The sequence below is a fragment of the Thermobia domestica genome, chromosome 10, assembly GCF_964235325.1.
Source record: "Thermobia domestica chromosome 10, izTheDome1.hap1.1, whole genome shotgun sequence".
Classification (NCBI taxonomy): Eukaryota; Metazoa; Arthropoda; class Insecta; order Zygentoma; family Lepismatidae; genus Thermobia; species Thermobia domestica.
This window is the reverse complement of record NC_137463.1, coordinates 120875056-120890462: the sequence shown is the minus strand read 5'-3', so window position 1 is coordinate 120890462 and position 15407 is coordinate 120875056. Positions and strand designations below refer to the sequence as shown.

The window sequence follows — 15407 nt, the reverse complement described above, 5'->3', positions numbered from 1 at the left end:
CAGGTCCATCACAACCAAAACGAGATATTCACTGTGCAAAGGTTATGCTGTGCATATGGTGGGATATGAAAGGTGTGGTGTACTATGAGCTGCTGCAACCGGTTGAAACTATGAATGGAGAACGTTATCGACGACAATTAATGCGTTTGAAGCAAGCGCTGGCCAGAACACGACCAGAATGGGAGAACAGACATGATAAACTTATTGTTCAACATGATAACGCTCGCCCACATGTCGCAAAACCGGTCAAAACCTATTTAGAAAATGTATAATGTTTACTCCATAGGATGGTGATCCAGTTAGAGCAAGCATTATATTTGATAGTCGTAAATAGGACGTTTGCTCGAGCGTTGACGATGAAACAAGTTATCCGAAGAAAGCTCCTTTCAACGTCGACTACACATAAGCAAAAATTCTACATACAACTTTAAAGACACTAAAGATTCAACATCCTAATTTCGAAAATTAACAAATTACACAAATAAATTAAAAGTAAATTTTGTACCATGTACTCGATAGACAGCCACGAGGCGTGGGAGATAACATGAACAATCGCAGAAAATACTCGTCAATCGATTTGAAAATTTTAATTATATTGATACTTACATTGTCTCAAACAAGGAAATAACGATTAAGAGAATAATAATAATGGATGTGTATTAAAATATGAAAAATAATTCGATTCTGTTAAATGTAGAACATTATTACACAGTGTCTTGTTGCAGCAGGGTAGAAGAAGCTGTTGTACGATCTTGTCTTCCGGCGCCGAGTAGTTTGTCTCCCGCTAAATCTCTTCAGCTCTCGCTGTTCGCGTGGGTTTCACGCGTTAAGTGACGTAAGAGCGGACAGAGCTGTGATTGGCTGAAGAAGTGTTGATCAAGGTCACTCCGCCCACATGCGTCCGATGAGTGAGAACACATACACATAGTAACATCGTCTGCTAGGATGTGCTAGTCCTTTTAAATTAAAAAGAGAATTAAACTGCTTGAAATGCACATTGCCAAAATGATGCATAAATGAGTTTATGACAAATGGCACCCGAACAGCTGATAGGTAAAGTTCTGATGAGATACGTTTATCCTAAGAACCCTGGCAACACTTTTAGTTTGTGTTTGCGTATGACGAGGACACACTGTATAAAGTTTTTGAAGCACTCTTCACTTGGGTTATAGTTCACATTAATGCTTAGTTAACACTGCACTCATTAAAATAAAATGTCTATTCAGTCCATAAATATGTAATATATCGATAAATGTATAGAAATATATTTATAGTCCTATTAGTTCAAATGTAAATTCACTCAATACTTAAAGAAATTGGATATTTAACACATACACTAAAATATTGCAAATAACGTGAATAAAATGAGAAAACACTTCAAGCAATGAATTAATTTCAACTTTTAGAAACACTTTCACCTTTGCAATTAATTGAACATAAAAAGAAAAATGAATATTAAAATAAATATAAATATATTTTCCAGTTCGAATAACAACACTTCACTGTTCATTTATAACACACTGTTTATAGTTTTACTATCTGCATACGTTACACTGTCCAAATTGTCCACTATTCACAATCTACACCATGCTCCAGAACAATGTCCAGTCCATAGGCCATCCTCTTCGTTCATTCTCTTCCATTGAATGAACACTCGACGATTAAATCTTCTGCTCCTATCCTCTTCCCATTGGATAGGGCTAGGTCCATCGGTGGAAGTTCTAGAAGGTCTCTGCATGCTATAGTCCTTTAATAGGGCTGGACTATTTCGAAATTCGGCGCCAATATGAAGATGCATGGAATAATGTAACTCATTGCGTATAAACTTATTAACGTATAATTTGCATCTTCCTTTCTTCCCTTTTTTTTTTTTTAAAAAAAAAAACTTAAAATGTGCTGCATTTGCTACTGCTGCATTCGTATTAAGTGGAAGTGAATAGAATGTGTGTTCTTCTTATTGTTTGGACCTACGTGTGTTCTTCCTTGTGTTGTATTCTTCGTGTATGGACATCAAGTGTATGCTTTTACGTGTTACATGTAATTACTATAATAAGGTTAAAATAACATAATTATGGTTAAAAGGAAGTTGACTTGGGATGGGTTAACAAAAGAAATGTAAGTATTTCTTCTTTCATTCTTTTTTTTTTTTTTTTTTTCCAAATCACTTCACGAGTACAAACTACGACAAGCACGCACCAATTCTCAACGCCTTCGTGCAACTTCATCAAATAAGTACATGGTACATGATAAATTAATACTGAAATATACCTATATAGGACATGATGCTGAATAATATATATATATATATATATATATATATATATATATATATATATATATATAGATAATATAATAAGCCTATAGATATAACCTTAATGATGACTATTACATGAATACTATAATGAAGAAAGAAATAAACCAATATAAGCTCGAATGATGGAGAATTATATTGAGGCAATGTCAGATGTCTACAGATGCCAACCTGTATCCATCTTAGGGATGGTCTGACGACTAAATGAAGAAGAGCCAACCCACAAAAACCATATAAACCTACCCACTGTAAGTACGACCACGAAGACACACAGAGATGTGGTTACAAACAAGTTATACTAAGGAAACCCCATAGAGTTTTATAGAAGACAAAAAGAAAACGATGCACATGAAATTCATGGCGAAATGTGGTCGTAGGTCTTAAGGTAAAACTTTAATGTTGTTCCAATAACAACAAAAGGAATACTGTAATAAACGTGTATATTACTCTAATATCTCCTGACATATCTCTAAATTCAAATTGACTTCTTCGAAGTGCTAATGGTAATATTTCTCTAATAAACTCAACAACTTTCGCTCATCTAAATAACCATGTCGTACATACCACAAGACATTTTCGTCGACGAAACTAGAATGTACTCTCACTTCTTGATCTTTATTATTGATGCTACACAATTGATCTTCTTTACTTTCCTCTTCTTCGCTCATGTAATCTCCGTTGGCTTCTTTTTCGGCTCTCTCTAAAATATCACTGAACTGTTCTTCATCCATATGCTTCTTCAGAATTTCTAGCCACTTTTTCCTAGTAGCTGGTGTTGGTCTCCACAGCTTCATTCTAGAAACATTCTGAAATCCGATATATTTACCACTTTGCGGATCCAATACTTCAAACACATTTTCACCAACTTGTTTCCACAGTAAGTAAGGTCCACGGTACACTTCACACAGTTTGGCTATACGTTTGTCTACCAAGCTACTAATATTATATTGACGTAAGAAAACTAAGTCACCTTCACACAAAGTTCTTCGAGCTCTCTGATGAACGTTCAACTTTTCGTTCCGTTGTTTAATGATTTTCTTTCGCCGTAAATCAGCGATTATTAATTTTCCATTCCAATCTATACCTTCTTGCTCATTGACTGTTTCGTTGTTTTTCACAATTCCAAAATGTGACAATGTAAATTCTTCTGGCTTGATGTTAAGATGTAATTCTGCAGGCGCTATTCCCAAACTGGCACTAATAGTATAGTTCAACAACAAACAGGCTTGCACAATATATTCTGGCCATGAGGAATGAGAATCGCGGCACAACACACGCAAAATTCTCTCTAAATCAGCATGGAATCTTTCGATGACATTTCCTTGTGCGTGATAAGGCGTAGTATAATGTATTTTGATGTTATATGCTTCCATAGCTTGTACGAATTCTTTGCCAATAAACTGTGGTCCATTATCTACTAAGATATTCATAAAAATACCAAGATGAAGCATGTATGACTCAGTAAGACATTTTGCTACACTTGCACTTGTTGCACGACGAAGTGGATATGCTACTAAATAACGTGAGTATACATCACACACCGTTAACAGGTAAGTTTCGCCATGTTTACCTCGAGGTAGAGGACCAACTAAATCTGCTGAGACCAAATAACGTATGTTTTTCGCTGGCACTGATTGCATTAAACACTTCACTGGGTGATGGTCTACCTTCGTCCTCATGCAGACTTCACAATCAAGAATGTACGATTTAATGTCACTACGCATGGTTTTCCAATAAAACATACGGGAAATGATATTAAACACTTTCATAAATCCAAAGTGACCGTAATGATCATGGTAGCCAATTAAAATATTTTTCACTAAACATGGAGGTACACACAATTTTAATCTGTCTGGGAAGTGAAAATCTCTCACCATCAAAATACCATTTTCCAAAGTGTAATTTTGTTTCCAATTTCGAGCACTACTACGAAAAGAATTCTTATTTGCACTGCTTTCACTTTCACTTATATTACCTTGTAAGTAACTAATAATAGGACGGTACTCGTCACATTCCCATTGTAATTTCGCAATTGTAGACGGATCTAAATCGAACACTTCTGATTGAACAGCCTGTATAGGATTCACACTCACCATTAGATCTTCCTGTGTTGGTAACATACGAGATAAACAATCACTTAGTGTGTTAGTCTTGCCTTTGATGAATTCTATTTCATAATCGTAAGATTGAAGTTCAAGAGACCACCTCATCAGTCTTGCATTCCAATTACGCATACGTTTTAACTGCACTAAGCTTTTATGATCTGTTCGTATGTATATTTTCGCTCCTTTGAGCCAAACATGCCACTTACGAATACACCACACAAATGCAAGACACTCAAGCTCAATTATGGCATAGTTCTGTTCATGTTTATTAAGAGTACGGCTTGCATATTCTAATACACACTTCTCACCGTCAATAATTTGATAACACACACAAGCCAACCCGAGTTTGCTTGCATCACTTTCGAGATAAAACGGCTTATCGAACTGTGGATGGTGTAATTTCACATCTTTTACTAATTCAGCCTTTAATGATTCAAATGCCTTTTGGTGTTCTTCTTCCCACTTCCATTTCTTTTTCTTCCCTAAAAGTTCGTAAAGGGGTTTAGCAATAACAGCATGACCTTTGATTGTTCGCGAATGCCACTGCACAGCACCAAGAAATGAGCGTAACATTTTTAAATTTTTGGGCACTGGTAACTTCTCGATTGCTTCAGCTGATTTCGGATCCTTTCGTATGCCTTCTGAAGATACGTAATAGCCTAAATAATTAATTTCACTTACACCAAAAATGCACTTCGATAAATTTAGCGTCATGTTCGCATCACTTAACAAACTAAGTACTTCATCTAACTGCTGTAAGAATTCCGGTACGCTTGTACAACCAAGAGCTACATCGTCCATATACCTGATTAACTTCTCTTGTAGCGGTAAAGGGGACACTTTATTCAAGCACAATTGCAGTACAGACGATCCATTTTTCACACCAAACACCATGCGTGTGTACTCATATAACGTTCCTTCAAACAAGAAGGCTAAGTATGGCATAGAATCTTCTGTAATTCCACATTGTTGATACGAACTAGTAAAATCAAGAGTACCTAGCACACGTTTTCCACTAAATTTAGCAAAGAGGTCGGACAACTTTTCTACACGTAGAGCTGGATTCTTAATGTGCACATTCAATGCTCTACAATCTGTTACTATTCTCAACGCTCCACTCTTTTTCAATACTACGTGCAACGGTAATAATAGGTCTGATGACACCCCACTTTAGCAATTTTCGGATCTCTTCACGCACTCCTTCCTTATATTTGTGCGGAATATCATAAGGACGAGCAACAATGGGTTCATTAGTGTCCACTTCTAATCGGTACTGAAATTTGTTACACAGGCCAGGAAAACGGGCGAACACTTTCCTATGTTTCATTAACAACTGAAATAATTCTTCTTTCTCGTTTTCAGTAAACAGCGTAGCGCGTGTAACTGCATCCCTTAGTTCATCTACTGTGAAATATAGATCCGGTGGGAAGTCCTCCACTAAGTCACTAGCTTCAATTTTCTCTAAAGGCTCGGCGCACCCACTGCGGAACACATTCATCGTTCTCGCATAAAAATCATTAAGGTCCCTTATCTCGGACAACACAACAATAGGGGCTACCTTACACTTAATTTCACTTACATTGGCTACAATGACATTTTCACTATTTCTCTGTATTAAAGGCACTTCACCACTAATTCCTTGAAATTCAACACGCAAGTTACTTCGCTTAAAATCGATGACACTGTTTAATTTCTCGAGAAAGTTTGCACCAAGTATTACGTCTTCGTGCAGTTCTGGTAACACAAGAAATTCGACTGGCACTTCCACATTTTCAATTCGTACCGGTAAGATAACCCTTCCTTTTACGTTCTTTTTCTTTCTTCCTAGAAAATCGCACAAAACGATATGCTCTCCTTTCTGCAAATGCACGTTTGCTACACACTTTGTTACTTCTCGAAAAATATTGTACCGTAATAGGCATAGTTCTGATCCACTATCTAACAGACAAATTTTGGGTTGATCGTTTAACAAAATTTTTACTCTCATTGTATTATGACCTAATTCACATTTGATCACTTCTTCTTCATTATCATTGCTTATATCATCTTCTGCTTGTAAATCTTCCTCGTTACACATACGTGGAAAAGTAATCCGGTTTACACTACTGAAATCCCTCCCCTTTGCAGCGACCAAGTGGGAGGGCGCTACTAGTTTAAAGGCACAGAACTCTGCGGATAAAAACCACTTTGTTGGTATGGAAATTGACGTTGCTGATTGTTCCCACTGTTCACATTAGGACCTCTATTAAACGTTGGAAACCAATTATTATTTTGATTCGGACTACCTTGCGAAGTTGACGCACTACTTTGATTTTCGTTTGCCCTTGCACCTTGCGTTTCGTTTCGATTTTCATTTGCACTTGTGTTTTGTCGGCCATTACCTTGCGACTGATTACCACCGTTCGAGTTGTTATTATTTCTGTTAAAATTACCTCGCCGTCCACGTCTATGAAATTTCTTTTTCCATCCCTGTTTGAAATTCGGACGCGCACTATTATCACTGCTCACTTCACTACCGTGTTCTACTTTTACATTATTCACGCTAACACCGGCACCACCTTGCTGTTTCTGCTTATTACGCTGATTGTCGTACATATTAGTAATTCCTGACAATCCTTCAATGGACTGCACACTCGCAAGGAACTGATTTATGTTATCAGGCATAGAACCCATCATAGCTAATTGGTACCGCTTGGGCAGGAGAGTGATGATGTGTGACAACGTAATGGTTGGATTTTCGTACTCTTCCAGAGCCTGAATTTGACTAAAACGCTCTGTTACAAAATCAACAACACTACTATAACGTTTTGGGTCAAACGGAATAGATCGCAAGTTGCGCAGACGTGTAGCTTTCACTAAAGGACTTTCAAATGCATTCTGAAACTCTATCACAAATTCTTGAAAAGTTTGACACTTCTTACCGTGTAAATCGTACCACTTAAGTGCACTGTCTTTAAGAATCAACGGCATGATCGTTAAATATTCACTTTGAGGCACTCCGGCGAACGACATTTCTCTACCAAAATTTTCTAAAAATGCACTTGCACTTTCCTTCATCATATCACCTGAAAATGTAGAGAGTTGCTTAATGTCTGCTAATCGCAACGAACAACGCCTTGCTTTAACTTCACTATTTCTTGCACGCTTAATACGCGGACTTTCTCTTTCGGTTTTGATTCTCGGCACGGTTCTCCTTATTACATCACTTTCCTCCTCTGTATCAGACACCGTTTGAGACTCACTGCTCGATTTCCTCTCGCGCTTCACACTGTGCACGGAACCTGTGTTTCTTTGTGATATATTACTTCCAGTATCATGACGCTCATTTGCTAATTCTATACGTTGCACACGCTCTGATAGTCGTTCCACATCTTGCTTAGTTTGTTCACTTAATTCGCTGGCGCGGAGACACGTTTCAAAACACTGCTGGCTAAATTTACCCTGCTCGTGGCACACTTGAATACACTCTTGCACTGCTATGCCGTATTCACTTTGTTTAGTCTCGCACTTCTGAATTCTGCTTTCACGGTACTTGTCGAGACTTTCGACCAAACGCAACCTTTTTTCATAATCATCCACTCTATTGTGACATTCATTTAATTGACGTTGTTGGTCGTTTACTTGGCGCGTATTTTCTTCAACTGTGCCCCGTACATCGTGCACTGCATCTGTTAATTCACGTACACTTCTACGTATGTCTTCACTCGTATTAAAACACTTTAATTCCACTGCTTCAATTCGTTCTATCAATTCTTGCCGCACTGCACTAATACACGCATTCACATTGTTAATTTCACCTGACAAATCATCCTTACACTGGGATATGTTTTCACGGCACTCGCTACGTAATTCCTGCAGATCACTTTTGATATCACTTTTCAATTTTTCATTACTTTCGTTCAATTTATTCTGATTTTCTTTAACCTCATTTATGGATGCGGTTAATTCCCGTTGCATGGCGAGAATTACCGTCTTAAGATCTCCTTCAGCCATGATGACACAAATAACGCAAGTTCACTAACACAAATAATCGACTAATTTCTCCCAAAATCTAAGATTGCAAATAATTAAAAAAAAAAATTCTCTAATTTTAGACAGGATTTAGGCTTCGGTATGCAAGGATGAATGCACTGGACAAGGATACAATGACACGAATTTCATGTACTATTAACTCTCTGAGATGGCGGCAAAATTACGCAGCAAGTTTTGAACGTCAAGTATACCTAGGCCTATACTCATAAACACCAAACCTGAACATTTATACAAAAAGAAAGGTTTCTGCTTCGACACATATATCCCGGGTTTCGGCACCATTTTATAATGTTTACTCCATAGGATGGTGATCCAGTTAGAGCAAGCATTATATTTGATAGTCGTAAATAGGACGTTTGCTCGAGCGTTGACGATGAAACAAGTTATCCGAAGAAAGCTCCTTTCAACGTCGACTACACATAAGCAAAAATTCTACATACAACTTTAAAGACACTAAAGATTCAACATCCTAATTTCGAAAATTAACAAATTACACAAATAAATTAAAAGTAAATTTTGTACCATGTACTCGATAGACAGCCACGAGGCGTGGGAGATAACATGAACAATCGCAGAAAATACTCGTCAATCGATTTGAAAATTTTAATTATATTGATACTTACATTGTCTCAAACAAGGAAATAACGATTAAGAGAATAATAATAATGGATGTGTATTAAAATATGAAAAATAATTCGATTCTGTTAAATGTAGAACATTATTACGCAGTGTCTTGTTGCAGCAGGGTAGAAGAAGCTGTTGTACGATCTTGTCTTCCGGCGCCGAGCAGTTTGTCTCCCGCTAAATCTCTTCAGCTCTCGCTGTTCGCGTGGGTTTCACGCGTTAAGTGACGTAAGAGCGGACAGAGCTGTGATTGGCTGAAGAAGTGTTGATCAAGGTCACTCCGCCCACATGCGTCCGATGAGTGAGAACACATACACATAGTAACATCGTCTGCTAGGATGTGCTAGTCCTTTTAAATTAAAAAGAGAATTAAACTGCTTGAAATGCACATTGCCAAAATGATGCATAAATGAGTTTATGACAAATGTCGGATGGGAAGTTTTACCCCACCCGCCGTATTCACCAGACGTTGCTCCTTCGGACTACTACTTGTTCGATTGCATGAACAACGATTTGATTGGACAGCGGTTTACTTCTTCAGAAGATATCGAAACATGGGTCTCTGACTGGATCGCTTCCAAGGATGAGGACTTCTTTCGCCACGGAATCCGTACATTGCCTGACAGATGGGCGAAAGTGGTGGCTAGCGATGGACAATATTTTTCTTAAGGTATTTATGTATTTTGTGTTTGTACTACAGCTTCAATGTGTGCGTACCAACCACACGAATTAATTCCTAGACCAAATATCTTTGTACATCTTTTACATATTAGCCCAATATTTCAGTAACTCTTGCTGTTACCTTTGTCTAGGAAAGAAAATTCGACGAAAAAAATCGAAACACTAACTCATTACGCTTCTGGTATTTTCTAAAATTCCTGTTCACTATCCTGTGTTTACATTTTATCTTCTTATGTAAGCTATCAAGTTCTTTCCTCAAATTTCGTACAAGGAATCTCTAAAACCAACACAGATTACAAAAAATAAAATAATAAACAAACAAACAAACAAAGAAAAGTTTTGAGCATAATATCCCTTATTTACAACTTCCTTTGCTCGCATCCATATTGTTTCAGTGTTGCCAATTCCTGAGTTTAACTATTTCCTCTTGATGCACAGAAGAAACCCCTAAGAATATTAACGAGTTACATTTTAATTTCTGAGCGAGCTTGATTATGTGGTTTATCATATTTAATTATGTTATTCCATTGCTTAACTAAAGCATCACTATCCTAGTTTAATTCTGGGTTCCTGTTCTATTTACAATAATAAAATATGATTTTTTTATTTTTTATTTTTTTTTTTTTCAATTTGTAAAGTATTTCCACCTTGTTTACGGAATATTTAGTTTCCATTAGATGCCTTGATAAGTCTGACACTGCTAGATCTTGTTCCTTTGAGTCTCTCAAATGTTTCTTAATTCTTGTTGCTATATTTCTTTTTGCCATTCTTATGTAAATAAATAAAAGATTTGCAAAGATAAATATTTTATTTTACTTAAGAAGTTTTTAAACTTTAAGCTGATGTTGTCTTGAAGATCCAATCAGCCAAAACATAACGACTGAGGTCAGTCTAAACATCTAAATACATGCATCTATCTCAGCCAATTAAAGGCATAAGATGCAAAGCCGAGTTCCTATGTATATTTTACAGACTCTTACGTCTCTGTACACTGACCCTGACGATATAAACAACGAAGTTCACCTGTTTGAATACCTCATCTCTTGAACAATTTACGGTTTAGATCATAACAACTGGCATATTACAAAAATATCTAATACTCTAAATGCTAGAGGTAAAAAGAGAAAGACTATTTTATATCAACTCTATTCCTTACCTTTTCTTTAGTTAATGATTCTATCATTTTAGTGCCTAAGTCATATATTGTTTCCATTTCCGTTGTTTTAAGCGTTAACTTGCCAACTTTGGCGCCTACACCAGTTGCAGGTCTATCCACCTGAATTTCTACCACTTCACCTTCGATAATTTCTGTTTCTTCCCTGATAAAATAACAAAAATTAAAACAAAAATCAATAGATACACATACGAACTATGATTTTTTTTTCGGCCTACAATAATAAAAATGTAATATGTGAATACAAGCCATGCATTTGGATTCGCAACAGCTATTTTTCTTATATTTAATTTTTCTTTCTACTTACGGGTGTCTGTAATTCCTGAATTTCCTTTAAGCTTTCAAGCTTTCACTCTCCCCTGGAGTCTTGGTTACGGAGGTTAAAAACAGGAAGAAAAAGTATAAAAACAGAACGGACTTACCAAGGGAAGAGCTGTGTTGTATGGAAACACGTTGTCAAATATGTATCAATTGTATATACCAATGCCTATGCTGCTAAGGGGCGAAGGGGGAGGGGAAGGATGGTTCATCTCCCAGCCTGGATCCGTTTATGCTCGCACCAGAGGTGATCGCATTCACTGAGCCATCGTGGCCCATTCTTTCATTGCAGTTAATTTAATCATATCACAACAACATTTGAATCGGCAAACCTATTGCTAATTACTAAGTATGTGTAATAAGAACCGCATTATGCAAGGTATTCCTGTACCACTAACTCGTTCCTCCCGTATTTCCATTGAGCTAATTCAGTTCAAAATTGTATGCAGACATCACTGTTAGTCTGACTGCGGTCTTACACACTCTTTCCTTTAGGTCGTAGCTGCTGGGAGTAAAAATATTGAATTGGGCAAGAAGTACTTATAAAACGTGTTAACATGATCCAAAGTTATCAAAATAAGGAGTTTTGTTTACAGTATTTGGATTAAGTTGTAATAGTTCATGTGAGTTAGGTCAGTCGGTCGGCCTATTATCTGTTCTGATATTATTTGAAGTATGTATATGTTTTCAAGAGTTTGATGATCGTAAAACGTTTGAAAAAAATTAAATGAAATATTTAAGTTTTACGTCCCACGGATATGCCGGTTACGCGAAAGGAGACGGTGATGATGAGAAATGAATGAAATGGTGGAATGAAGAAATTGGGAGGAAACGGAAGAATCCCGAGAAAACCCCCGAGCACGGTGTTTGTCCACCATTAAGTCCACACGGTGCGAGCTGGGCACAAAAGGATTAAGAAGTTACTTTGATTTGGGTCTTGGTCTTAATAATAGTAATGATAATAAGACATAATTAAAATTCGCACTTCAAATTCCAATAGTCTTACAAGGGAAGAGAGGGAGATTATATATTGAAGTGGAAGATGGCTTTTACACCAATCGAAAGCACTAATGATGTCTATTACGAAATTGTATTAAAAATTTTCCGAATGCATATACTGTGCGAGTTATATTAATATACAGGGTGTCCAGAAAATCCGTTTACATCCTTAGAAATCGCAAACAGTGAACCAGATGCCAAAACAGGAAAACACGTGTTTGTTTATTTTAAAAGTACAACGTATCAAAGCAAAAAGTGTTGTCCCAGGGCCACCCGCAAGGTCCCAGGAGGAGTCCAACTCAAAAATTACAAATGATGAGGGGGATCAAGTAGCATATCGTTGGAAACCTGTTGGGAAACGAAACGAAAGAAGACGGAACAAGTCTCGGCTCTCTAGAATTATCCTGTGCAAAATGGCCACCAGTCAAAATGTCAACAAAAACGTCACTGTAAAGTCTATGGCCACCTAAAAAAAACTGAAACGGTGAGACAGATGTCAAAACAGGAAAACACACGTGTAATCATTTCACAAGTACAATGATTGAAAGTAAAAATATTTGTCCCAGGGTCCCCATAGGGTCTGAGACGGTGTCCTACTCAAAATTTCCAAATGGCAAGGGAGCTCAAGAACGATGTCGTTTGAAAGCTGTTGTTAAATGAAAGCAGATGGAACAAGTGTGGGCGTTCTACAATAACACTGTGCAAGCATATTGCATTTTCGTTCTTCTTTCTGTGGTCGGGTTTTAGTTTGTTTTCACTTCAATTCTTTTTCAACGGAAAGAAAGAAAATGCCCCTACTATGAGATTCGGCTCTTTAAGCCCAGTAATATCTGAATAAATAAATAAATAAAGAAAGAAAGAAAAGAAATGAAAATTAAGAAATAAAGAAAAGAAAAGAAATAACTTTTAACTTATTTGAGTATAGAACTGACTAGTTAAAATATAATGTACAATAGTGGTGCTTATGCTCGTTGTCTGGATTATCAACTATAAAAGATTAAAAAAAAAAAAAATTCTTGCACCAGGAACAGCGAATACGTGCAATCGTGTCACAATGACAAGTACCTATTGCTAAATGGAAAGCGAATGTGCTTGGAGAATCGAAATGAGGATGTACATTTTGACCGGACACCATTTTGCACAATATAGTTTTAGACAGTCAAGACTTGTTCCGTCTTCTTTCATTTCCCAACAGGTTTCCAACGATATGCTACTTGACCTCCCTTGCCATTTGAAAATTTTGAGTAGGACCCCATCTGGGACCCTGGGACAAATATTCTTACTTTCAATCACTGTACTTTTGAAATGATAACACACGTGTTTTCCTGTTTTGACATCTGTCTCACCGTTTCGTTTATTATTATTATTATTATTATTAGGTTGCCATACCCTTTGACCGATTGCCATTTTGCACAGGGTAATTCTAGAGAGTCGACGCTTGTTCCATCTTCCTTCATTTTTCAACAAGTTTCCCAACGATATGCTTCTAGACCCCCTTACCATTTGCAATTTTTGAGTTGGACCCCGCCTGGGACCCTGCGGGTGGCCCTAGGACAACACTTTTTGCTTTGATACGTTGTACTTTTAAAATTATCAGACACATGTTTTCCTGTTTTGAATCTGGTTCACCGTCTGCGATTTCTGGGAGTGGAAACGGATTTTCTGGACACCCTGTAAATTCATATAACAAACAATATATGCATTCGGAAAATTTTTATTTGAATTTCGTAATAGGCGTCATTAGTGCTTTCGATTGGTGTATAAGCCATCTTCCACTTCAATATATAATCTCCCTCTCTTCCCTTGTTAGATTTGTACAGGATTGTATAAAGATATTTATCTTCACAAATATGACTGACGCAACATCAGTTTTAAAACAGAATCAACAATAGAAATATTCTAAATAATCTTCACGAAGATATACAGTTTTGACCTGGCAACATTGACGTATAAGCTTTTATATATAAGATACCATATTACGTAAAAGATTTAAATTACTTCTGCATTTCGTTAAGTTTTCTGTCAATTCTATCCTTATAACTTATTTACCACACCTTTGCCAATAACTCGCCAATCAGATGAGTTCGAGAATTCCTACTGACACTCTGAAATATGATGTGTTTAAACATGTACGAAATTTTAAATGAAAGGGAACGAAATTTCTAATTTAACGTCCCAACAATATGCCTTTTATGCTAAAAGAGACGGATGATCAGTGAAAACGAATGATTATGAAAGAATTGGTGGAATGTGGGAGGAAACGAGGAAATTCCAACAAAACCCATGGACACAAACTCAATAGCCTGGGACGGGACCAGGAACCCTTGGCATCAGAGGTGAGCGTTTAGCACTGAGCCCCGTGCCCCTATGAGGAATACGCCAAAAACAGATACACATTGTTCATTCAGTACGTTTTACAAATATATTCAAATTAATTACAACTACTTGAGGTACAGGCAATTGCGTATAACTACTTTGAAGCATCTGTTACATGCTAACAGATATGAGTTTGCTTGTTTTTTAAAAGGAAGATAGTTAGTTGGTCATTGCCTTTTCTAATGTCATTCTATTTACACAATTGGTGAATTGGTGAATCCAGTTGAGTGTTTTTCAGATTTATCGGTACTTATAAAACTAAAGTTTACGGCTAGACTGACTTTAGTACTGGTAATTTGATTCGAATATATCAATATACTGAAAGTCGATTATCAATTACAACGTAATCACTTCTTTCTCACATATATATGATTTGTCTACATTAATTTCACCATTTTGAACAAGGGTTCCCCTACAGTAATTTCATTAATCATATAAAACAATATTTTTAACCTTGAACTTAACAAACATACTTTAATTACTTACTTGATTCTTACGCCAATAGATTTTCTAATTGCTTGAGTAAGAGCTTCAGTTTTACCCATTTCAAGGCTATAAATTTCAGATCCTGCCATGCTTGTAAAAGGGGTATCTTGTCCCAAAGCCTGAGCCATTCCCATAGCGATAGCGGTTTTTCCTGTGAAAACACACAAAATTTACATAAAATTTGTGTACGTATGTGTTTGACATTCCTTTATACAATACACAATTTGAGTTTAGAAAAAATATATTACCGAAAGAAATAAGAAATTTCTTAGATTAGTCTCTACGAACTTTGCACAATTAA

General features: G+C 36.7%; 1 protein-coding gene across 1 annotated transcript in view; it reads right to left on the bottom strand.

Annotated features, from left to right (window-relative positions):
• Positions 1–15407, bottom strand: part of rept (RuvB-like helicase 2 rept) — a 53459-nt gene that overhangs the window by 16628 nt on the left and 21424 nt on the right. Inside the window, exons 4-5 of the mRNA XM_081728515.1 lie at positions 15107–15257; positions 10910–11072 (exon numbers count right to left, since the gene is read on the bottom strand). Coding sequence (XP_081584641.1) covers positions 10910–11072; positions 15107–15257 — 314 coding nt within the window. The remainder of the gene's footprint in view (positions 1–10909; positions 11073–15106; positions 15258–15407) is intronic.